Source organism: Thermobia domestica, unplaced genomic scaffold, assembly GCF_964235325.1.
Source record: "Thermobia domestica unplaced genomic scaffold, izTheDome1.hap1.1 HAP1_SCAFFOLD_1024, whole genome shotgun sequence".
Lineage (NCBI taxonomy): Eukaryota > Metazoa > Arthropoda > Insecta > Zygentoma > Lepismatidae > Thermobia > Thermobia domestica.
The window spans coordinates 38373-64244 of NW_027656734.1; the positions used below are offsets into that span (position 1 = coordinate 38373).

At 34.0% G+C, this 25872-nt stretch overlaps 1 protein-coding gene across 6 annotated transcripts; it reads right to left on the bottom strand.

The window, feature by feature from the left end:
• Positions 1-7755: 7755 nt before the first annotated feature.
• LOC145677548 (uncharacterized) lies at positions 7756-24678 on the bottom strand. 6 transcript variants are annotated; one of them, XM_081748025.1, is made up of 3 exons: positions 24571-24678; positions 15298-15838; positions 7756-9399 (listed from the first exon to the last, which is right to left on the bottom strand). In XM_081748025.1, the coding sequence occupies exons 2-3, from the start codon at positions 15684-15686 to the stop codon at positions 8619-8621; spliced, it is 1170 nt and encodes a 389-aa protein (XP_081604151.1). In that variant the 5' UTR covers positions 15687-15838; positions 24571-24678; the 3' UTR covers positions 7756-8618. The 6 variants fall into 6 exon arrangements, with proteins under 6 accessions (XP_081604151.1, XP_081604152.1, XP_081604150.1 ...); XM_081748026.1 differs by lacking the exon at positions 24571-24678 and adding an exon at positions 23881-24296; XM_081748024.1 differs by lacking the exon at positions 24571-24678 and adding an exon at positions 23534-24296.
• Positions 24679-25872: the final 1194 nt, after the last annotated feature.

Consider the following 25872-nt stretch of genomic DNA (forward strand, 5'->3'; position numbering starts at 1 on the left):
ACACACATATATATATATATATATATATATATATACTGACGATCAAGTAATTCGAGGAATAATCCCAATTAATTTCTTCAGATTGGAAGTATCTCGTATACGAATGGAAATTTAAAATCACTGATTGTGATCAGTCTTTGTAAAAAAAATGTTTGTTGTGACTCTCTAAGCCTCTATTCTGCAACTGCTTCAAGCTCGAAAATTTTCTTATTCCCCTTGTTTACCTTCATTTTTAATATTCACGCGCAAACAGCAGCCTGCGTGTGTCTGTTCGCCTCTCACATCTTTATATCTCTATTCCGACCGTTACTGTTAATCTAATTCGGTAGAAAAGCTGGATAAATAAAATTCATCACTAAAAAGCCGAACACGTATTTCAGAGACCGTTTCTGAGTTTCGAAACGCTTTTGTGTGCACTGCAAGTTATTACTAGGCACCTTATATATTACATAGTCACTAATAAATCATATAGAATATTTTCTTTAGTAAAAAAAACTTGTAACTATTATTGAGACAAATAAGTTGCGAGCGAGATTTTTTTTTCAAGTATGTTTCTTTGCAAACCGAAAACAATATTGATTTAGAACGCCAATACTTTTATGGGACACCGCGTCGTTAACTCTTTTTCAACACTTTTCTTTCTGCTTACTCGTTCGGCGCCTGGGGAAAGGACCCTTCGTAGCTATGGCTCTGAGAAAGAATGTAATACGAAAGACTAAGGCAAACAGGAAAGAGATTTGAAGAAGGAATGAGACAACATAAAGACGATGTCATATTAAGAAGACAGAACAATGCAGTATATAACATGTTAAAGAAGAGAGGCACGAAATACATTGGGAAATAACAGAACTGGAGTATCAAAGTATAACAAGCTCAAAGGCTTCAGAAACATGGGAAGGATGTAATGATGAGTTGGGCGAGTGAGCTTACATTTCATGAGTTATGGAATGCGGGGCTGGGCAAAATAAAAAAAAAAAAACTAAAATAGTAAGCAAAAATATAGATGGGCAGGTGTCAAATTCAGAACATGCTTGCGAATTATTGGTGATGGTATGTGACATGCACCTAATCAAAATTTACATTTTACACCTAATTAGAAATTTACATTTTGTAGAGGTGGATATAAAAGTAAAAGGAAGACTCAGTCCTCCTTTCACTTTCGGTATGTATATTTATTATTATTGTTATTTCTGATTGAACTTTCGCAACGTGTCTAGTGAAGGCGATATTACATTGCCGAAACTTATACAAGTAGTAATATATATCAAGACCCAAGACGAACGGGAATTTGGATTGGCGGAAACTTTATAACGAGGAACAACGTAATTTATACGGTTTACCAAACGTTGTTGAGGTTAGCAAATCTAGGAGGCTCAAGTGGGCAGCATATGTCGCCAGGATGGAAGAAGTTAGGAACACTTTCAGTCTTAACTGGAAGACCAATTGGAAAACGGCCATTAGGAAGACCTTGGTCCAGATGAAAGGACAATATTAAGAAGGATATAGCAGAAGTAAGAATACAAAGTAGAAACTGAATCCAATTGGCTAAGAATAGAAGCCAGTGTAGAGCTTTTGTGAACGCTGCATTGAACATTCGGGTTTCATAGACGATAGAATTAGTTACTTAGTTAAAATATATTAGGCGCATTCGTCATTTTTGCTCTACTGTGGAATATTTCCAAATCTGTAACGAACAAGACATATCTTCTTATCTCTTTTTTTCTTTTATGTATACAATATGCGACTTATAATCAGCAGAGTTTCTATATGAAGTTGCAAGATGTCACAATTAAATGGTGGCAATTTCGTGAGTAGTGTCACAAGTTAGAAAGTACTTCTACAAAAGTTGTTGGTTTTCCTCGATATTTTTAATGATGTAAAATAATACTTTGCTATTTAAATTTTCTAGGGTGCCTGTGGAGGAGCTAGAGGGTTCCATTTAATGCGCCCTCTAGAATATTTGTATCCTTTTCTGTTACGTCATTGTGTCTTCAATCAATTGTCATTAATGAGAAGTTCACGTTTACTTGAAACACTAAGAGGAAGGAACACATTTCTTGTGCGAAAGTAAATTGATTAGCGTCAAACTGTTGTTCATGAAAGCTTCTAATTTTGTGACAAGTTAAAGCGGAATATTTAGAATAGTAATGATGAGGTTTGGTTTAAAAGATACAAGCAGCAATTCATAAGAAGAGCTATTAATAGTTACACAGTGACGTCGGAATTTTGTAAAAGAGAGAGAAGACAACGTTACTATTATTGTCTACTACTAAATACTCTTGCATTCCTCTTCATTAAAAGTAAGTTCCAACGTCCCTGTCTGTAACTATTATTTGAAGCTCTCATAAATTTGCAACTGGGTCCGGAATTTGCATTCTATAGTAGCGAATTTCAACCGTTATACGGACAACCGTGGCCTCCCAGGCCCAATAGCTTCATTTAATAATAAAAAAAAAATTCTCAATAACCATACATATTTCGATGACATTAAAAAGATCTTAATTTTTCTATTCTTAGTCGAAGTTAAAACCATGAACATGCCCAGCTGGTAAAGCTAATGAATCTTTTATTTAATAATAAATAAATAAAAACCTTTTCCTGACGTAACCGGGCAACAGGGTCCTAAAAGTATAATTTTAATGCAATTCCTGTAAAATATAAGATCAAATGGACACATAATAATATATTGAACACATGGCTATTATAACCTAACAGTGTGTTTGTATTATTATTAATATTATCTATATATATTTACTTCGAAGAAATGCTTTAAATAAGCAAGCAATAATGAGCCAACGTGTGTTTCATATTTACTGTGATAACAGTGCCGTGCCGTGAGAGGGAATAGTGGGCGAGGGGGCACAATATTCCCATATATATTGTTACTCATTTTAGGAAAATGCATGGGCACATATATAAAATGGAAGAAAAATTAATAAAAAGTGTTAAAAATCAAGGAAAAAACAGTGTTTATTTTTAAAAATTTTCTTAACCTTTAGCGCAAACCATGATGGGGCTTCGTGACTGGTATGTCAACATCACTCATATGTACGGGGGCGCTGATTTTCCATAGCATAGCACTGGCTAACAATTAGTTTACAACTACTATTGTTGAAAGGGATTACAATCAGGCAATCCGAAGGCAAATAAAGCTGTGGTTCTTTTATCTACAATGCACCATGAAAACACTATTGTGGAGGAAAGGTTAATAATTCAAAGAAAATTCTAGAGTATAACAAAGCCAAAGGACGTGTAGACTTCTTGGACCAGTTTGTACATGTATATATTTCAAAAAAGCAAATTAATCGACGGCCTTTTTCATTTTTTTTTTATGTATTGTTTACATGTCTGTGGCGTGCCTGCTTATGTTGTGTGGAAAGATACTCACCCCGAGTGGCATGTTGGGGTTCATAATATAAGAAGACTTTTCCTTGTGAATGTTGCAGAATGTCTTGTGCTAGATCATATCCAAAGACCTAAGGGTCTCAAAAATACAATTCTCACAACTATAAAGCAAATCTCACCTGAAATAGAACAATCATTATCAAGAAAGGCGGATACTATGAAGAGGAAGAGATGTCGCATTTGTCCGTGGACTAAAGGCCGCAATCAAAAGTAAGTTTGCGACTTTTGTAGTAAATCCGTGTGCAACTAACATAGTAGGATAACCAGAACATGCAAAAAATTTAAAAGAGACTAAGAAATTCCTCCATCTGAATAAGAACACTTGCAGTTGATATAAAAAATACAGCGTTGAAAAGAAGAAAAACTACTATCTACATGTATAACTTTATTTCTATATACATAAATGTACACTGTAACTTTTAAAATTTAAAATAAATAACCTTAAATTACAAAAAAATATACATATTGTAGATCATTCGGGACAGTATGTGACAATAGTCATTGAATTTTACGTGTTCTCCACTTAATATATATACTAGGCCTGACAGTCTGTTACAAAATTGTCTTGCCCGGAGAAGGTTTAAAATTACCTCTGTCTAATCTGTGAGGTTTAATTTCAAAATATTGTGCCCTACAGTTATTAAGCACGCAGTGAATACAACGTTGTCGGCAAATAAATGTGTTAACATGAAACAATGTTGAGAACCTTCCGTATTTGGACCTACTCTTATATAGAATTTAGTATAACTCGTTTCGTATCGATTGGACACTGGACCGTTCCACGTGTGGAAAATTGACAGATGCCACAGGCCTCGCCCCATATAAGAAAAGAGGTAGGCTCTTCAGGAAAAGTAACCAGTATACTATTTCTAATTATTCGAATTTACGATATTCACATGAACTATCGGTTTGTGAGACATGTCCATCATTATATACTATTAATTGAGATCCATTTATATTAGGGAAGTGCTCTCTCAGGACAGATAACAGGGTAAAATTTGGCGCAAAATAACATTTTTTCTAATATGATATTGAAGTCTCGCCTATATTCTTCGTGTTGCAATTAATTTCTGCCTCCCTTCCCGTGAATTGATGAAACTGCTCTGAATAGAAAAAAATATTTAGATGCCTTCGTACTCAGAGGTTTTAATATTTTCAATTGTACAACAGTTCCTAGTAAGTAATTTTTCAGCACGTTTTTGGGACCAAAACTAAAATATATCATTTAAATTATCCGCTTCACCAAGCGAAGCTGAACTTCCAACACATTTTGCAATAACATTGCACATTATCCATAAATAGAAAACGGAAGTGGGGAATTGATATCTCACTTTTTCTACTAACACTTCTCCGAGCAAGAAAATTTTGTAACTTAGATGAGCAACCGGGGTCTATTAGGCCCAGTATATATTTTAAGTGAAGAACACGTAAAATAAAATGACTATTGTCAAATACTGTTCCGACTAATGTAGAATATATATTTTTTGTAATTAAGGTATAATATATACCTTAATTACATATAATATATAAATACGTATAATATATATTATATATTATAATATATAATAATACGTATAATATATAAATTATAAGTTTCATAATTTAGAGTGTAAAATTATGTACCGGAAAACAAATTTTACACAAAGTATGAGAAGAGATTTACAGTTGTCTGTCGGCGAAACCATGAACAGTAAAGAGGAAATTCCAACTGCTACCTTAAGGTGGAACACCTAACTGTATTTTGGCTATAATGTTGGCGATCAATATTCGTTCTAATTACCGGAAGGGTTCGTTGTTGTAGAGGTATGGAAAGTAGTGACTGCAAAGGCCGCCAAAATTTTAAAGATATCACGTACAAGAATTTCTGTCAAAGCTAAGTCAGTTTTGTGGAATACTACTGTGTATAATAGGACTTTGATGCAATAGTTGGAATTGAAATATATTAAAGTCATATAAAAAGTAATACTGGGAGAAGGCAATTTCAGCCTCTGCTTGTGGTTACTTTGCACCGGTGTAAAACCCCTTAGATGGGACATTATTACAACTAGAACCTCCTTAACTCTAATTTTAGGTAAATTTCCTATTTAGGTAGATGCCGGAATGATTTTCGTTGTAAAATAAATTTGAACAGTGTTGGATCCAGAAAAGTAGTTTGAGAGGGACTTCACTCACAAAGGCTTCGTTTTTTTTTTTTTTTTTTTTTTTTTTTACAAAGCACTAACTTCTTTTGGGAGGGGGCTTGCAGCTTATACGCATAGGAATGACTAACATTAGATTTTTTTAAAAAAATCATGCAATTTATGTGGGCTTCAGCCTAAAAGTCCCAAACACCGTACATCTTTTTCCCATGCAGAAATCTTTTTTCCTCGGATCACGATTCCTTGGATGTTTCTTTCAATTTCTTCCCCTCCACTACTACAAACCAGCCCTTCAAAAGCAGGTCACAACTTCTTTGGAAGAAAGCCCCATGGGGTGACATCTGCCGGGTTATTGAATTGTTTCCTTGGTGTTTGTTAGAGGTACGAACTGTTGACGACGCTGTGGACTCATTTACATCTGTTCTCCACTCAGCCATAAAGGACTTTGTGGCGGTGAAAGCATCAAAATCGAACAGGTTTCCGGTCTGGTATGACAATGAACTTCGTGAACTTCTTAAAAACAGAAAGCTTGTCTGGACTCTATGAAAATCACATCCGAGTGACTACACATACAAAAACTTTGCTAAAATTAGTAGTTGTGAGAATTGTATTTTGTACACCCTTAGATTTTCTTTGAATACGATCTACGACATGACTTTCTGCAACATTCAAAGGAAAAGTCTTTTTATATGATGAGCACCTACATGCCACTCGGGATGAGTATTTGTGCACACAACATAAGCAGCCACGCCACAGCCATGTATCGTCGATTAGTTCACTTTTTTTAGACATATGCATGTACAAGCTGGTCCAAGGAGTCTACACCTCCTTTGGCATTGTTATACTCTAGAATTTCCTCTGAATTATTATCCTTTCCTCCACAATAGTGTTATCATGGTGCATTGTAAATAAAAGAACCACAGCTTTATTTGCCTTCGGATTGCCTGATTGTAATCCCTTTCAGTAAACTCATTGTTAGTCAGTGCCGTGCTATGGAAAATCAACGCCAGTGGCGAGAGTATATGACAGCATACCCGGACACATTATTGATATCAGCAATTATATTAAGGTGAAATAAAATAGTTAAGCCAACTTGAGATGCTAACGGGTTATTTTTTATTTAGCTCCAATTAGAGCTAGAGGGAAAATAGTTTCCAATGCGAGATGATTAAATAAGACGTGTGTCGCTAAACATAACTTATAACAAAAGATCCTCGTCGTGCAATGTCTCACAGATGATCTCTGCTAACAACATGAAGCACATCATACTACCTTACACGAAATTAATCAACATAAAGCCAATGTGTATACAATAAAATGAGCTCCTGAATCTCGACATTAGAATTATGACTTGCCGCTATGTGTTTTAGCTAATTCAGAATTAAGTAGCAAGTTCCTGATATGATATGCATCATATGTAAGAGGAGAGGAATATATTCCATTCACGGAATCCTTACCGATTGCTGGCGTTTAGATTTAGCCCGACATTATTTATTCTACTACGCTGAGTAGAAACGTTACCGGTAGACAGGAAAATGTGATAACTATAAATATACCTAAAATATTTTTGGTAAATTATACAGTTTCCAATGCGAGATGATTAAATAAGACGTGTGTCGCTAAAGGTAACTTATAACAAAAGATCCTCGTCGTGCAATGTCTCACAGATGATCTCTGCTAACAACATGAAACACATCATACTACCTTACACGAAATTAATCAACATAAAGCCAATGTGTATACAATAAAATGAGCTCCTGAGTCTCGACATTAGAATTATGACTTGCCGCTATGTGTTTTAGCTAATTCAGAATTAAGTAGCAAGTTCCTGATATGATATGCATCATATGTGAGAGAAGAGGAACATATTCCATTCACGGAATCCTTACCGATTGCTGGCGTTTAGATTTAGCCCGACATTATTTATTCTACTACGCTATGAGTAGCAACGTTACAGGTAGACAGGAAAATGTTAACTATAAATATACCTAAAATATTTTTTGTATATATAAACATTATGTTTCTTCTAACATAAAAAGAACAAACTTCAACTGTCATGCACAGAAGAATAGTTTCCATTATGAGAGTTAATTACATTATCATGCTTCAACACTCATTTAAGTCTCTGTATATTGTAGTTGTTTTAGAATTTTTCAAAATATCGTGCTACACCACTAAATGCGACGCATTTGTTGCACTTCCAAAATAGAGGCACACAGATACCTGCTTGGTATTATCTCCAACATAGGGTTGTGAAGTGCATCCTGTGAGGAAAAGAATATCTTTCGTCATTCTGTATTTGATACTCAAGAATATCGCCGAAATATTTTTATTTTTTTGAAAACAATAAATGTGTATCAACAGATGGCATTACCCCATCCAAACCTACACAGTGTATATGTAAATATTTTCTTGGCACTAGCTACTGCAAATGGAAATCACAAAACTATCGTAGTCTGGCTAAAGACCAAAAGGATTTAATAACACTTGCATTTCATTGAAACATTTATTGCTGGGAGTCAAAAGTGCAATACGAAAATTAGATGCATGTAAATCGATGAGAAGTTACATCAGATAACATTAAATAATTTTTTTTTTAAGGTTAATACACAATTGCTCGAATATTATTATCTTATTTGCTGAGTCATACAAATTCTCTATTAGAGATACAGGAACACAATATATTAATTCGATATATAATTTTTCCTACAGCATTTCACACACAGTTTGTTTCATAGTTGTTTATTTATATACAATAATAATGAAATTTTCAGTTGATGAACACATATTTTCCCACTTTAGATTAGAATTTATTCTTGTATTCTATAACGTAGTAGCAAGAATTACTAAAAACTGTATAACTTACACATTTAAAACCGTAGTACAAAAGAATACTAAAACAGAAGCGCACATTGAAATACCTTCCTTTGTATCTTGCAATGCATGTAGTTTTTGCGTTATGCCGTGATAACTTAAGCAGTACGTTGAAAAAAAAACAGTACCTGAGTCCTTAATGCATTATATTTAAGACTAAAATCGCCACTGAACAATTAAGCAATTTGAAAGAAAATACTACTAGTTTTGAGAATGCAATTCCAAATGCTTGTTAAGATTATCTTTCCGAGCAAATAATTTACCACAGTGGTTACATGGAAACGGTTTGTAGCCTGTGTGAGTTAAGAAATGTCTTGACAGATACTCCTTTTTACTGAAAGATTTAGTACAATAGTTACAAGGAAATGGTTTATCACTAGTGTGGGTTAATAAGTGTCTTCCAAGGTAATCTTTTCTACTGAAAGATTTACCGCACTGGTTACAAGGATAAGCCTTCTCAGATGTATGAATTACTAGATGCTTCATTAAATTAACTTTTTGAGAGAAAGATTTACTACATAAGTTACAAGGAAATTGTTTTTCACCTGTATGTGTAAATAAATGTCTTGAAAGATGACTCTTTTTAGTAAATGATTTGCCACACTGGCTACATAAGAATGGTTTCTCTCCCGCATGAAGCAATAAGTGTTTTGTCAGATTACCTTTTAAAGTAAAGCATTTACCACATAAAGAACAAGAAAATTCTTCCTTAATTGTGTGAGTTAACAAGTGCCTCTTAAAAAACACATTGCGAATAAAGGATTTACCACACTCGTTACATATATGTGGGCCCTTAGTTTTTAATAAAGAGCTTATGCTGTGTTCCGTAGCGTATGATTTTCCGCAATGATTACATATATTTGAATTCTTATTTACATTTGTTGACATTTCTTCTCTCGGTTTACTTGGCTCACCCAAGCAGGTACCACATTTAATACAAGAAAATAGATTCCTCACGCAGTTGGGGTTGTTGTCTTCGCTCCTAAACAAAGGTTAGAAATATGACTTAAAGGTTGTACAGCACATAGACTGACAAAGATATTTTCTAATTTAAACTAGTGTCATCTACGTCTTTGAATGTCAAAGTAATTTTACGAAAAGAAAGAATATGGAAATCTATTTCTAAATTATAATTATGAATTAACGATACTTCTAAAAATTGTACGTTACTCTGGATTAAGAGGTAAAAAATTATTTTTCGTTTTATTGAATACGCTCACCTTTCTCCACGTGAATACGATATACAAGAGAGAAAAATTTGAAGCTCCATTTTCATTCTCAGTTTTCTCTTCCAGCTAAAAGTTATGCATTTAATATTTTGCCGCTCTTATTGCCACTGGTCACACACACTGAAGAAATCGGGACTATAAAGCGAAGGACACACTTTCTTAAAGCGTATAGAATGAATTTCATCTAGGTCTCTCACGTAATTAATGATCTGCTTTAATTAAAATTGAATAGACAAAGATAATTCGAATAATAGGCCAACCGTACAATATTAAATTAGCAATTAGTAGCGAAAAAATGTTTCAATGACAATGTTAGCATTACTATGTACTTGCAAAGACAATTTCATGTTAAGATTTTATTGTACGTCCAATCAATATAGCGTAGTAATTCAAGAGTATTTTGACAAATTGGAAAATTTTAAGAAATAATACGTAATATTTCTTTACGTTCTGTAGATGTGTATGCACAAATTGATATCCAACTTGAATATACAAGAACCCTACACTATTTCAATTACGTGTATTTTCTCTCCCAAAGGATAGGTTCCTTTTGGATAAGTTCTTTCCTTGTCAGATAGACACGGATGGACTGAAACTTGTCTTTCAGTTATTCTACTGGAAGAGGCAGATACACTAGCAAGTGGGGGTTTACCAGCATGTTATATGATGGTACCGGAGGGTTTCAAGGTAAGCTTACACCTCTTATTGGTGCCAAGAGTAGTTCCCATATCGTGTGTAATCCAACTATAACGCGTCAAATTCCTAATTATTATTTATCAACCCCTTAACCCTCGGATACCCATGATATTTTTTTAACACCGGATTCTACCCCAACATTTTTTTTCCAATTGGAGACATCCTTATATGCGGCATCGATAAAATTGGTATGTCAGTTTATATTGGGTTGCGCTTTCTTAGGTTATGTTGGTTCTGTAAATGTAGGTTGGCTAATTTTACGTACGTTACGTTAGCGAAATGAAAATTTGTTTATATTCTATAGAACTGTATTAATTTCATATTTTCTGGCAGGAAAGTTTGCAAAATTGGAACGCGAAAGCAATATTACAACGATATATTACAGTACGCTTTAATATTACCTGCCTTTATTGTACAGTATATATTGTTAAACAAAAATAAAACAATAAAATACTTGAAACAAATATAACATAGATACCCAAGGTGGGCTAAAATATCCATACATCAGAATTTACTCTGTCAATTATCAAAAGACGACCGACCGAGTGTTCATTATTTTACACGGAAAGTGTACATAAAATTTGTCTTAAAACCTGAACGATTGAAAGTTATGAATATATTATTATAATCACTAATATCAAATCACTCATTGTTCTTCTTCCTAACTTTCTTTTATTTCTCTAAATTCAGCATTAAACAATGTTTGTATCTAGATGTTTCATTCGCAACAATTTAACTGTTTTATTGTAGTTAAAAGACCCAGCGCAAGACTGACTTCTTCTAGGTAGTTTCTTCACTCTTCGTGAAATATCAAGTAACGGCGGAAGATATGTTGAATTATATTAAATGGAGTCTAAATACAAAACTTTGTATCTAAACTGAAAAGATACCGATGTATGGGTATCTTAGTGAACTCTCTTTTTACCTTCTTTTATGTCAATAATCGAAAAGCGATGAACCACGTTTTATATTATTTTAAACGAAAAGCTAAGATATCAAATTTTGTCTTGAAACTAAAACATATCCGAGCAATGAATATATCATTATCATAGTCACTGCAATATATCCTGTTTTTTTTTAACAGCTTTATTACTCCTTTCTAGTTACGCAAGAGTCCCATGGATCCCAGTCGCTATCACCTTTGGTGATTGTGGTGTCGGGTTAGATTCTCAGTATGGACATTTATTCGGAGGTGTAAAATCATTATCAGATGAGTCATTTTAAATGAAGCTTTAATAATTGGAGGCAAATGTCCGGTTTAACCTAACCAAAGGTACCAGGCAGCTTTCATCGTTCACTTCGCTGGGTACTGTAACCGCTAAAGGACGTCATCCTGTAGACACGAAGAATGGCGAAAAATATAATTGCTAATAATTCTAGTCAAGTTTCAAAAAATGAAGAATTCGTCAAATTGTTTTAAATGAAACGTTTGACTAAGTATAAACTTAAAACTTTTTTTCAATACTGACTATGGTTTATAAATTATTAGGATCTCTCTAAATCACTTTCTTCATTATTTTCGTTACTCAGAATTTGTACCATAGATACACATTAACATTATTGTAATTGAGTACCAGTAAATATATATATATATATTTGTATTACCACTCAGTTACAATAATGTTAATAAACCAATTTATAATTTAGATTTTAACAAAGTTCTTTCGCTTAAAGTATGTATATACCATCTATTTAATGATTACGTTATTTGCACCAGTTTTTAAATCATCCAATGGTCCTAATATATAGCGTATTTATTTTGCCGGTCTTAAAACGGAACAAAGCATTTGAAAATTATTTTTCAGATTGAAAAGAAAAACGTTCCAACCAAGGTCAACAAATGCAACAGCATTAATCATTTAATAGAGTTATATGAATTAATTAACTTAAAGACAGATTACCGAAGTATTGAAGCAATAAACATATCTAAAATACGATATACTGAAACAGTTTAACAAATAACGTAACTTAAAAGTACACTTCCAGTTTCTAAAGTTGATTGAAGTTTGGCTATTTAAAACAGTATCCGTATGAGCTTAGAAATTACTAGTTTATTAAATGCACATTTATCAGACTCCTTTAGCGTCTTCCTTGTAGTTAATGGCACAGTAGAAATACAAGAGGAATAATGGAAACATCTATTTTCTGTTATTTAAAGAACAACGTGAGGAGTAAAAAGTATATATTGCTTTATTTTAAACAATATTAAAGAAGCAAATGAACTTTCAAACGATTCCGTAGGCAGGCTTAAAATTTGTTACTGTATTATTGAAGCTTCTCAGTATATGCTATATTTTATTACTTCAGATACAAACTGCAGTGACGCCGAATTAAATGTATTATTAACCGTTTGCTTAAAAATTAGATTTGCACTACATTAACTCATGTGTCATGAAAAAAATTAAATTATAAAGACGACAATTACTAGTAGGAAATATCAATTGACATCACCGATAAAGTGTACAGGAAAAATACATATATCAGTTTTACACCACGCACATGTTTTAACTTTGAAATATATGGACATTTTCATACAGTAAATTTTCGTGAAATTAACGTAAATCACGAATCTAAGTAAAATACGTCGCTTAAACTCCTATATCTATATTCGAGACTCGAAAAAATGAAATTAAGAATTTTCGATTCATCCTCCACGTTATGTCGTACAAACTAAAATAAAGTGATGAAAAGTGAAATGAAGAAAGTGGGAAGGAACGATGGAACTCTAAGAAACCCCAGGCACACTCTGTCCAACAGAAAGTTCAATTGGTGCAAACTGGAATCGAAATAGGGACTTCATGCATCAAAATGAATATTCTACCATTGAACAACCAGAACAACTTACTGAGATTGGAAATGTGTAAGATTGAAAAGCGTTTGAAAAGACATTTTGAACAACACGAAGGTATTTTGGTTTGCACTTATGTACCGATTTAAATATTATATCCGTACTTTAGTAGAAATATCCTTTATCATCAACATGTCACATTTTTCTCTGTTTTTAAAACAAGCATTCTTTCCTATGTTATTATCCTCAACAATCAGGTCAGAATGTGACTCTTCCTAATGCAATTTTCGTTTTTATTTTTGCAATCTTGTTTGGTAGTGGTTTTGAGGAATCGTACAATATCCACCAATGATTCTTCTATTCGCATGTGGATATCATTTACTAACTACATATCCTCTGGCTTATTCTACATGATTTATCAATTCCAAATTAAGCTCCCGCAAGTGGTGACATAATAATACGTACAGTATTATGTAACAGCGTTAAACGAATCAATGAATTGGTTGTCTGAGAGTAATACTTCATTACTATAGAAAACAAATAGAAACAGGTGTCTTACAAAAATATGGCAATACTCCAAATTGTCCTGTTTAAACAACTGGATCATTATACAGTATACTAAAATAACATGCTTATTATATAATAAAATAATTTTTTGAATCATAAGGATTTATTTCGTAAACTTAAGAAATCTTAAAACCTCCGACAATTTGAACGTAAAATGAGATATTTAATGTTCTGGTTCGTCCAGTCAATAGCCTTGGGTCGGTGAAGTTTACCGTGAAAATTTTAACTTCGCGCCACATAGAATGAATTGCTTTTGTTTCAGAATAAGCGAACATACATCTCTCATCGGATTCGAGTGCAGAATGACAACCAGAAGTCGAAAATGCGTATAAGAATTTACGCCATTCCCAAGGCTAATATTTTACGTCATCATTGAAGAAATATTCGCAAATAGTTTTGTCATGCTATAATGAACTTATATTCTCCATCCATTTTTGACTGCATGTTGATCTAGTCAACCCACTCTTTAACCTTTGAGAAAAAAATAATAATAATAAAAATAAAAACTAGTCCCGTTTTGAGGTATGGTGTCTTTGAGTTGGCTTCATTACACGGAATAATGTACAGTAAGTCAACTTCTTACGTAATATCTACGTATTGAGTGTGAAGTTATTTATCCTTATGGCTCACTTCACAAAGAGTGCCCTAAATTTCATTATTTGTACAAATTAATCATGATGTATCAGCTGCTGTTTATATTCATAATAAATGTTGTCTTTCAGCCCGTACTAAACTTTATAGTTTTCCCACTCGTAGTGATTCTAAATGTCCAAACTGTTTGTGGCTCTGCCTGTGGTGGTGATAGCTAAACCATGACAAAGTTTGATAGGTATAAAAAAGACAGAACATCCTTGAACCTAAGAAATGAGAACTTAAGTATTTTGTTTGTAATAGAAAAGACATGGAATCTATAGTTTAACGTCCCACAGTTATGTCCGTAGAGTAAGGTAGGCCTTGATTAAAACAAGTGCTGCTGAAAGAATTGCTGGAATGAAAATGTGGAAGGAAACAGTAGTTTCTAGAGGAAACACATGGACAGGATACTGTGCACTACAAACTTACTTTGTCGGGGATCGAACCAGGGAGCCCGCGTCCCAGAAGTAAGTGCTTCAGCACTGGGCCACCGTCGTTCCCTCTGTTTGTAATAGAGAGGGTAGTATTATTTATAAGGTTAAACCAATGTCTCTACCTGGTATGCAGGCCATTTCTTCGATTTTTTGGGTTTGTTTCCCGTTTCTTCGTATCGTGAATTTTCCCGTACAAGTTACTTTGTAGGTAGTTGAGACAATGATTTAACAAATGGAAATGCGGCAATATTTTTTTCTTAATAAAGAGAAATATTTCATGGCTGGAGAGGATCGCTGCTAAAATAAAACAAGGTTAGTAATCGACGGTGAAAACTAGCATCAGAAATTTAATTTTCAACATTGGCTGGCCAAGCAAAGAGACTCTAATAACGGGTTTATTTCTGGTACTTGCGACAATTCTGATATATAATGATTTTATGTTAAATACATATTCAATCAAAATTAAATAAATGTTTAAGAAGCATTAAATACCTTATGAAAAATACTATATAAAAAATAAGAGAATATCTCACTTGCTAATTTCCAATTCGTATGAATTCCGTTCATTATTGCATTGTATTGTTTCATTTGTCGATGTCTTACATGATGTCTTTCGCACATCACTTTCTTCTATCTTCAATTCGTTGTCAAAAATATTAAGATATCTAACGTTGTCGTTCGTCGAAAAATCTGACTTCATCCCAGGTACTTCTACGTTGGAAATCGAAGCACTACCTATGCCATCATAAGTAGTATTATGTTCAGTTTTGATTAATGGTAATATCGTTTCTTTGTCTCCAATAGATCCTAACTCATTTTCTTCTCGTGGCTCTTCTTTGATATAAACTGATTCCACATCACAGAGCAACTGAGATTCAATGGAGCATTCTTTACTTTCCATCTTCAAATCATCACTCATCATGATATTAACGTAAATAATAAATTTTATAATTCGACACACATTGAATGGAGGAAATTTTTCTATGATACATTATGAATGAAATTTAAGTAGTTCGTTTATTGTGTGCTCAATATTCTTTCCCAGCATCGTCTTCTCAATTTTCCATTAAAAACCTGACGGAGAAAAAAAAAGTATTTTAAACATACATGATTTCTCACACACACAAAAAGGAAATTTCTCTAATCAATATAGTAATATTTATTTTTCATACACACAACATATAATGGAAAGGAAATTTAAAAAAAATATGTCTTCAGGTGTTTCCTCTACTTTAAAGCTTCAATATATGTACATATGTGAAAAAGCTATGTATGCCTGAGTAGTTCAAACTAAATTCATTAGCTTTGGTTACAAGGATCTGATGTAAAATTTCACAGGTTTAATTCCTCAACGGTATTTTATGTTACAGTACACATAGATGACTTCATTAAATAAGGTATTCTTGCCTGTCAGAGCAGTAAATACTAGAAGACAACTAAATTCTTCGCGTGAGATCGTACGTAGTAAAATAAACCATTGTGTCAGATATAGAAAGTCCAAAATTCACCTCAAAAATTGGAAATTCCAAAAAGGCCAGGGAACTCCTTTACCAAAGCCGAATGATCATTAGGGCACATTACTAAACGCAATTTATAGATATAAAAGCAAGTAATGTAAATCTGTCATAAACTGCAAGCAGTGACCATCCGAAACTGTGTAAAAATCAGACAAGGCGTGTAGCAAGTGATAGCAAATATGATGCGCACCTAAGATCTTTTAGCTGCGCTCCATTCTCGCCCAATTTTGCCTCACCTTTCGATCCGTACTTGACATTCGCTTACTACAGAAATTCACTCTCACAAGCCTCCCTAGTAAAAAATGAATGTAGATAATGCAGTAATACTTTTTAAACGGACAAGAAGCAAATATAGTAAACTGATATGTCATGTCGTGCAGACTCTTAAAAGTTCGATCCTCTTCTCCAACTGGTGGAGCTTTAGATCTACGTATTATTTCATTATTTCTGTTGTACTCTGCTGATCCGTTCTAAAAGAAAGAAAACAAAACAAGCCCACTTTATTTGACATTATCACTACGAAAATGTACATTTTTCTCTTTTCTAAACGATGTTGCCGTATATCGTATTCACATTCAGTCTAATGACAACAGTTTAAACTTCTAGTAGTCGCGCCGCGGTCAAAATCGCTGCAGCGAAATTATTTTTTATCGCGTGTTCACCCTATTTCAGAAAGACTCCATCGTCCAGCTAATCTAATCCCTCATTCTCCCGAACATTCCTGTTCAATCACTCCGTTATCCGTTGTTTAGTTTTACTACTTGTGATTGTTTAGTGACTCTGTGGTGCTTTCCACCGCGCGCGACTAAACGTGTATAGTTTTCTTTCCCCAGTGCTTCGCTCCGCATGTGACTTTTGCTTTGGAGAAGTTTTAACCTTTAAATATTTTTAATGTACAGAAGAGAGTTCGACAGAGTTAACAAACTTATACGAAGTGGCAAAAAATGATACTAGAAATGAACAGCTTAAAAGAACAGAGGGAAATATTAGGAAAGGACTATTCAGATAAATCAGCCAAGATGATTTCGTGGAAGCTTTGTCTGAAAAAAAAAAAATAAATAAATAACAAAAGATAATGCAGAAGTGAGCGAACATGAAAGTGAGGAATCTGGAAGTGAGTTTGAAGACCTTCAACCCAGAAATTACCACCGATTCCGTGAATGTTGTCAGAGCAGCAGAGTCCGAAATAAGCGATCACGAAGTGTAAAACAATGTAAAATTGAAGATAACCTAAAATAATTCAATGTTGTGTTGTATAGGTGCAGTTTCAAAATAACAGGACCGTAAAATAATTCAATGTAAATTTGACTTCAATTTAGTATTCCTTTCAGCATCGTGGCTATATGGAACGTGGATCTACTGCTTAATGTGGAATTCGAACTACATGAACTCCCACCGGGAATCGACCAGGAATTTCCACGCCAAAGGCGCGTATGCTAACCGCTTGACAACGAGTTAGCTCTAATTGAATGTAAAATATTCTGAAGGTTAGTTTTATTATGTTTATATAGTATTTATTGTATCAATTTACTATATAATTTCTAATTTTAGATGAACAAAAGAGTTGACTTCCAAATATATTATTATAAAGAAATAAATGTTGTATTTCGTTACACAAACAAAAGAACATCATAAGAATTCTAATTTTTAATAAAACCAATGTTAAGTTATCTATCTAATGAGATATGTAACTAAGAAAAAGATATTTTTTCCAAGTAAGAATTAAAAAAAACAGTAGATGTCTATTTGTAGGTTTCTTTAAAAGTTATTATTGTAAAACTAATTATAATAATAAATATTTTATCCCCTCCTAGTCAAAAACATACGAAATTACCTTTCTAATAAAAGAAAAAAATTTAAAACGATATCTCCAACACATTATGATCATGCGATCACTCGAGCGACTACTTGCGTTACATCGGGAGCGCAACTTCTCGAGCGTTAAGGGAGGAGAATTACTCCAGAAATGTGAAAATACGTAAAATTTAAGAGGAGAAATTATTTTTTCCCAAAAAATTTGTGCCAATACAAGAAATATAATGTGGTGTTTTCAAATGTTAAGATCTGTATGTTGTTGATTATACTTTCAATGGAGACATGCTCACGTCACACATTAAGCATTCAAAGGTGGTAGCTGCATGTGACGGATATCACATATCGATTGTACATTTTATAACACTTTGTGAAAAAAAATATTTATTGCGTTTTATTGAGCGGCACGGATTCTTAAATGGAGCAAAAACTGTAGCAAAGGGAGGAAGGAATTGAAAATAAAGAAATGGAGGAAGTTACATTTACGAATGTGAACATTGTGCTGATGGTGTGAAATGTTATTGGCAAAATATGGCAGTGAAAGATACTTTTGTCGAGGACACAAAGTTGCCGACAGATGTTTTAGTCATAGTGTATTGATGGAAAACTAAACACGATAAATGTACTAATTTTAACAAGTTTCTGTAAGCAGACACACCATCGCTTGCGAGCGTACTCCTTAGAAGCGCACGCCCTTGCTGCCACTTGAGCCCCCATGCTGCACTCCTGTTTTGAATCGGTTAAAAAGCATTCGTGTTTTTTAGTAGCAACCTAGCAGATTAGTTTGTTTATGCCCTCTAGTTTATATGATATATTCCCGGGCGCATTGTTCAGAGGCAAAACATTGAAGGTTTGCTAAATTTAATGTGCACCGAGAAATTCACAATGAACAGTTTCTAAGGTAACGACAATGAATTTCCTTATAAATGACAAAAATTTCACGTTTTTCAGCCTGCAAATATTGGACTTACTCTACTACAGCACAAAGGCTATGACATATAATCACATAGAATTCATGGCATTACTCGAGCAGACGGTTTTACCAAATTGCGAGACATACTTCCTATATTGTCAGGTAAGGTTAGACGTTTGTCTGTCTTATAACAGAAGGTGCACTAAATGAGCTCTATTACTACTTCTCACGGTTGGCAGAAAACATATTCCCTTGGTTTAAACCAGTAAACCCTACTACTTGTGCTAGGCAGCCACAAAAAAAATATGGATGGTATCTAACCTGAGTCAGGACATGAGTGCAGCAGCGGATCCCAAACGGGAGCGAGGGGGTGCGTCCGTAGAGAGCAGGAGGTGCGTCCGCGACGGTGGGTATACGGATAAATGAAGATAGTGGAAAATTACACATACAATACTTTCACTAAGACTCAAAATTCATTTCAATATGCTGTGCACTGACAATAATTGCTTATATTAACATTTCCATTCGTTCACGAAAAACTTTTCACATCGTATTTTACCTATAAATGTTCTATTTGATAGAACCCGAATACGGTTGCCAACTCTGGAACATTAAAAACGACACCCCTACAAAATTCCTTATGTTACAGGTCTGATTCTGAAGTATGTCTGTTCGGACTCGTCCGGTGGAAGGAAATGTACTACCGTGAACAAATTGCATTAGCACCTTTATTCTTTATATCTTTAGTGCATTCACTATAAGCTTAGGCCTAATAGATACTTTGGGCTATAGTGCTATAATAAGAAATTGAAATCGACATGATCATTTTATTGTACTTACCAGTAATTGCCACTTCTTTAAAATTATCGAAATATATGAACAAAAGTACACTGATGTTTACGTGACAATATTGGATTTCGAAAATGAAATTGTTCTTTAAATTTATACATAAACAACAAGAAATTGCTACAAGAATTCCTTTCCCACTTTCAATAAATGTATAAAATTCCTTACAGGTAATTTTAAAAGTTTTCCGTGATAAAGCGCTTGTCGTCTTTTTAAAATTATTTGAACAGATGAACAAAATATATTATTCGTTGATAGATTGTGAAGGTAACAATTTCGGATTTACAGAATGAGTTACTTTTAATTCTATACTTCGATCTAGATACAAATTTGAAAAAGCCGATCATAGAGGGATTGGTAAGGAATTTGTACCGGTCACCCGCTTTAATCAAAATAACAGCAATCTTTTCGGCCAAGCCTGTGAAAAACCGGCCAGTTGACAATTCTAAACCCGAACCGAGTGAACTCGAATCCGTTTACGGCAAAACCTTTTCAACATGATACTGATGACTTATCATTAGGTTAGATAAGTTTAGTTTAGGTTCGTTCAACTCATCTTTTTATTCTATACATTAGTACATTCAATTGGCGGAGCGTGGCTTATCGGAAGTTAACTTTGAATAATACACCTATCAACTAATGTAACCTGGGAGGAAATATATACCACGTAATCGATAAATGATGCTTGAAACCTTTTCCATTACACATACATTGGTTACTTCAATGAAGCAGTAACTACTTGACTTCACCCTATTCCAATAAAAAAAAAAAAAATATTGGATAACTCCTGCGATGAAAGTTTCTAGTAAGATGTTAGGGTCTACAAATTTAGTGTATAAGAGAGGCGAGTTAACAAGTAAATGACAGAGTGCTATATAATATATAAAAAGACTTACCGCCACATTATGGAGTATAGTACAAGATAAATCTACGGGGCCGCGGTGGCTCAGTGGTAGAGCGTTCACCTCTGGTGCTTGGGGTCCCGGGTTCGATCCCAGCCCCCGCCAAGTGAACTTTGTGGTGGACAAACACCGTGTGCGTGGTTTTTCTCGGGGTTCTCCCGTTTCCTCCCACTATCTTCATTCCAACATTTCATTGATCACTCATAATCACCGTCTCCATTAGCCTAACCGGCATAGGCGTGGGACGTAAAACTCAAAGATTTCATTTCATTTCATTTCAAGATAAATCTAATACTAAAGAACGATTAATTAAAGAAAGCATAGAAATCGAATCAAAGGGCAATCTTACTATCGATCCATTTATTATTGCTAATTTTTCTTTCGAGCTTTATGTATGACTTATTGATGACAATAAACTGACATGAAAGAAAAAATTAAAAACACTTCTTCTTAAAATACTAAAATCGGAAACGAATGTTGTAGATGCAAATCATAAATGCATACAGCAGCATCACAAATTCCTCTTAAACTTCCGTAATTGGTATCCAAAAGTAATTATTATCGTAACAAATACATTATAGAAATGTATTCTTTTCCTCCAATATAATGTTATCATGGTGCATTGTAGATAGAAGAACTAGAACCTTCTATGCCTTCTGATTGCCTGATTGTAATCCCTTTCAACAATTGTAGTTGTAAACTCATTGTTGGCTAGTGCGCTGCTATGGAAAATTAGCTCCGTGGGCGAGAGTATAAGATAAGAGATCCTGTACATAAGAGTGAAGTCGGCAGTTAGATCAAGGATGAAAGTAAGATAGTTACACCAACTTGTGATAAAATGGGTTATTCTTTATTTAGCCCCAATTAGAGCAAGAAGGATAATACTTCCCAATACGAGATATGATAAAATAGCATGTTTAACTAAAGACAACTTATAATACGGTGTAAGAAGAAATCTTCGTCGTGCAATACCTCACATATTATCTCTGCTAACAACATAGAGCGCATCAGACTTTCTGACACGAAAGTAATCAACAAAAAGCCAATGTATTATACAATAAAATGAGCGCCTGGGTATCGACATAAGAATTATGACTGCTTTCGCCATATTTTTGAGCTAATTCAAAATTAAGTACGAACTTTCTAATATGATATACATCATATGTGAGAGGAGAGGAATATATTCCATTCACGGAATCATTACAGATTGCTAACGTTTATGCAGACGTCACGGAATCAATCTTATAGAAGATGATACAAGTATTCTCATTATATAGGTAAAATGAAAGCACACATAATGTTGTGAGCACAAAAAAATTAATAAATTTTCTATACCTTGAATGATATTTAAAATATTTTGGATATAAATAACTGTAGAAGCATTTATTTTGGTATCATTTAATCTTTGTTAATACACAGTATTATCTTTTGGGGAAATGATTAAAGAAGAAAATTAATTTTCCCCATTAAAAAAGAAAAAAAAGTTCTGAGTATTAGCAAATGTGAAACCAAACGAACCATAAAAAACACGTTTTATAAGACTATGAATATTACCGCTGCGATGTCTTTATGTATTACAGTTATTAATTTTCACGCACCAAAATCTTAATACATTATTTGAAAATAAAGGGAATTTTCGCTACTAGATATAGGTAAAATTTCCGTATAAAAAAATCACCATACAAGATCGTTTCAAAACAGTCCCATATACCTTCGTCTAACCTTATATAATAACCTCCGTAAAGATATTCATAACATTGAATCTATGAGTGTATTTAAATCAGTTACAAAGAAGTATTTATTGGACAATGGTTTTCATTCAGTAAATGAATTCCTGTCTGCTAAATGCAGCTTGTAGATTGTATAGTGTAATCTTGTTTCATATAACACCATAGGGTTATTGCTTTTTAGTATGTAGTATTTCTTTGTGTCTTATTTTATATCGTATACGATTCATACGCTCGTCTTCTATCGAGTTTCATGTATGACTTATGGATGACAATAAAATGAAATGAAACCCATATGAAATAAATAAATACACTTGTTAAGATACTAAGATCGAAAACGAGTATTGTAGATGCAAATCGTAAATGCATACAACAGAATTGCAAATTCCCGTTACACTTCCGTTCTTGGTATCCAGAAGTAATTAGTAACGTATTAAATACATTGTAGAAACAAAGTTTAAAAAATACAAAGTAATATTAGGAATTATAAATGAGTGTTAAGAATTAGCAAGGAAATAATGTATTAATTATATTAAAATCTATTCATTCAAAATCGTAAATATCACTCAAGTAACTTTATTAACACTGCGTTGGTCGCGCCCTCCACCTTTACATGAGTGGTCGCGCGTTCTACTATTGTAGAACATCAGTATTTTTCTATAGCGATATGATTTTTAGCGATATTAGGTCTTGGGTATGTTAGTTATAGTATTACACACGTTTTAAAATATTTTAAAATTATTTTGCTTGATTAATACAAGAGCATTTACAGAAATAAACATTTGGTATATCGTATTTAATATATGGCAATGTTGAACTGAAAATCGAGCAAGTGTTTCGGTATAAGTGTTCATATAACAGCATAAATGTTTTTTATTATACATCGTACAGGTAGAATGATTTGATGTACTCTTTTTGAATGACTGCCTACTCCAAGCAATCGTCACACACGATTTTCTGCTGGTCTGGGCACACAAATCTCTGGCATTTTCCAAAAGTTTTTACTTGTTGACTTGTTGCGAGAATGGCAACAAAGGACACATTTTACAAACCCAGAATCTCCGTCTTGTGGTAATGGAACACCTTCACTGAAGCCAACCAGAAGACTTCCTCTACGTCGAAGCTCGTTTGGCAAGGATTCCACGGCTAAATGTTGGCTTATTGCTGGTTTTATAAACCTAGACCAAAACCTAGAACATGGGGAAATTCTTTCGTCTGACACCCTCATTATTCTTATTTGCTCTAAATATATTAAGGGCATTAACACCAGCTACGTTTTTCCTCAATTCATCATCGATTAGGGATAAAAAAGTTGCCTTGTGGGCCAAGCCTATGAAAAGCTAGTGTTATATTGAAATTGCGAGTTCGTGGATTTCTTGGCATTATGTGATCTACACACCAGCGAGAAGGTTCTACGTTCTTCTCTCTACCGATATAAAACTCAAGAGTATCGAAAGAAGGTGGTGCAGCAAGATCCATGACATCAATACTGGCTTGTACTGGTATGTTTTCTTCTTTTTCTTCCGGTATATTGCTCGTACATCTTCGGTATCACTGCACTCAACTTTTCATCAAAATCTTCCTCGAGGTCCTAAATGCCTTCAATCCCAAATGCACTTTCACAGTCACTTTCTGCCTCTACTAACTAAAGACCCACTTGTTCTCTGTCATACACTGACATTTCATATATTACAAACACGTAATCCACAAAAATAACGTGAAAATGTAAAACGAAATAAATCATTAATACGAAACAAACTTGTACGCCAATAGTCGCGCGATCTACAATAGTAGAAGACTTATGAAATCATGGAACAAATCTGAGCAGGTGCAAGAACAAGCGCTGAAAATTGACTCGAATGTACAGAAGGCTTTCGGAGAAAGGTACATAACCGCTTAAGGTCGAGCGTGTTGTCAATTGCTCAGGATTCTAAAAATAAAACACCTGTTCTACAATAGTAGAACGCGCGACCACTGCAGTGTTAAACATATTAACGTAGAATGAAAACTAGGAAGTGCAGATTACTAAGTAAACTAACGTAGATAAAATATTAAGAAATACGTGTCAATGAAAAGCATTCTTACGTACGGAGAAGCATATAGTGAATGTTTTTATTTACCAAGCTACCCACAAGCGTCATTTCTTATTCTTCGTACTTTCATGCCAGTGGAAACTTTCCCCCACTCCTCGCAAAAGCCTGTTTCAAGCATTTAAAGTAACCTCCCTACATTTATGTTATTTTTCGTACAATAATATGTATTTGGCAGTTTATTAAAGGTTTATGTCAAAGCTAAGGTACATGTATGTTCCCAACGTTACGTACTGACATTAAAGTTTAGAAACGTGGAAAATATTTAATCTTCGTACTAACATCTCTAAAACGCCCGCCCGTGATTTTTCCTCGGACTTGTGTTAGTCAAAAGTGAATGAACTAAACGCAAAATTTTCGTTCCAGTATTCGATAATCGACTTAACACTTGTAGTGGCCCTTTAGATATATTGTGTTGCTGTGCAATGAATAACAAGGCATTATACAAGTTGTACTAACTATGCATTAGACATTTTTTAAGAAATATATACAGTATAGGTAAAACAGTAACTATTAGATAGTATAACTGCCCTGGATTTTTGTCCCTTGCTTGTGTCCAAATATAACTGTACAATCATGTTCTAGTGTCGTTCCTGTTTATTAAATGTTCATCTATAACTGTACAGGGTTCGATTCCTAGACATTCCGGGCGGTATTCAGAAAGAATTCGTTAATCGAAGTTTAGCTACAGACTAGTTACTGTCATACTAGCTCTTTACTAAGGAAGATGCACATTTTGGTATTCAGAGTCAATTTTGAGTTCAACTAAAAAGTTGATTTGAGTATGATTAACATATACAACCCCAATGCATCAGGTGAGAAAATAAATGTGGCAACTACGAAAAAGTGTATGAGCGTATGCAAAGTCTGTAAAGATGAAAATACGAAATACGAAGTGTTGTGTCGCACGCTAAACCGTGGTTAAAATATTAGCCTCTGTTTTAGATTAATTAGTCACATTTGATTAACTTCGTCAAATACTACGTCCTAATCAGTCTCTGAATACAATTTTCATAACCATTCGTTTGTCAACCCCGTAGTATCGCCTTAATCAGAAGTCAAAACTACTCTGCATAAGGCCCTCCTAGTCGCAAGATAGTCTAATGTAACAGTACGAGGTTCGACCCTGTACGTCTCTATTTAGGCTTAGCGTTCGTTCAGAAATTCTAACAAAGCTGACTATATAGCCACCAAACAGAATGGTTCGGAACACAGAGTTCGGGTCAAAGAAACCGTTGACAAAGTCAGATGTCTCTCTAATGCTGATACAGTTCAATATACTAACATTATTGTGCTCTATA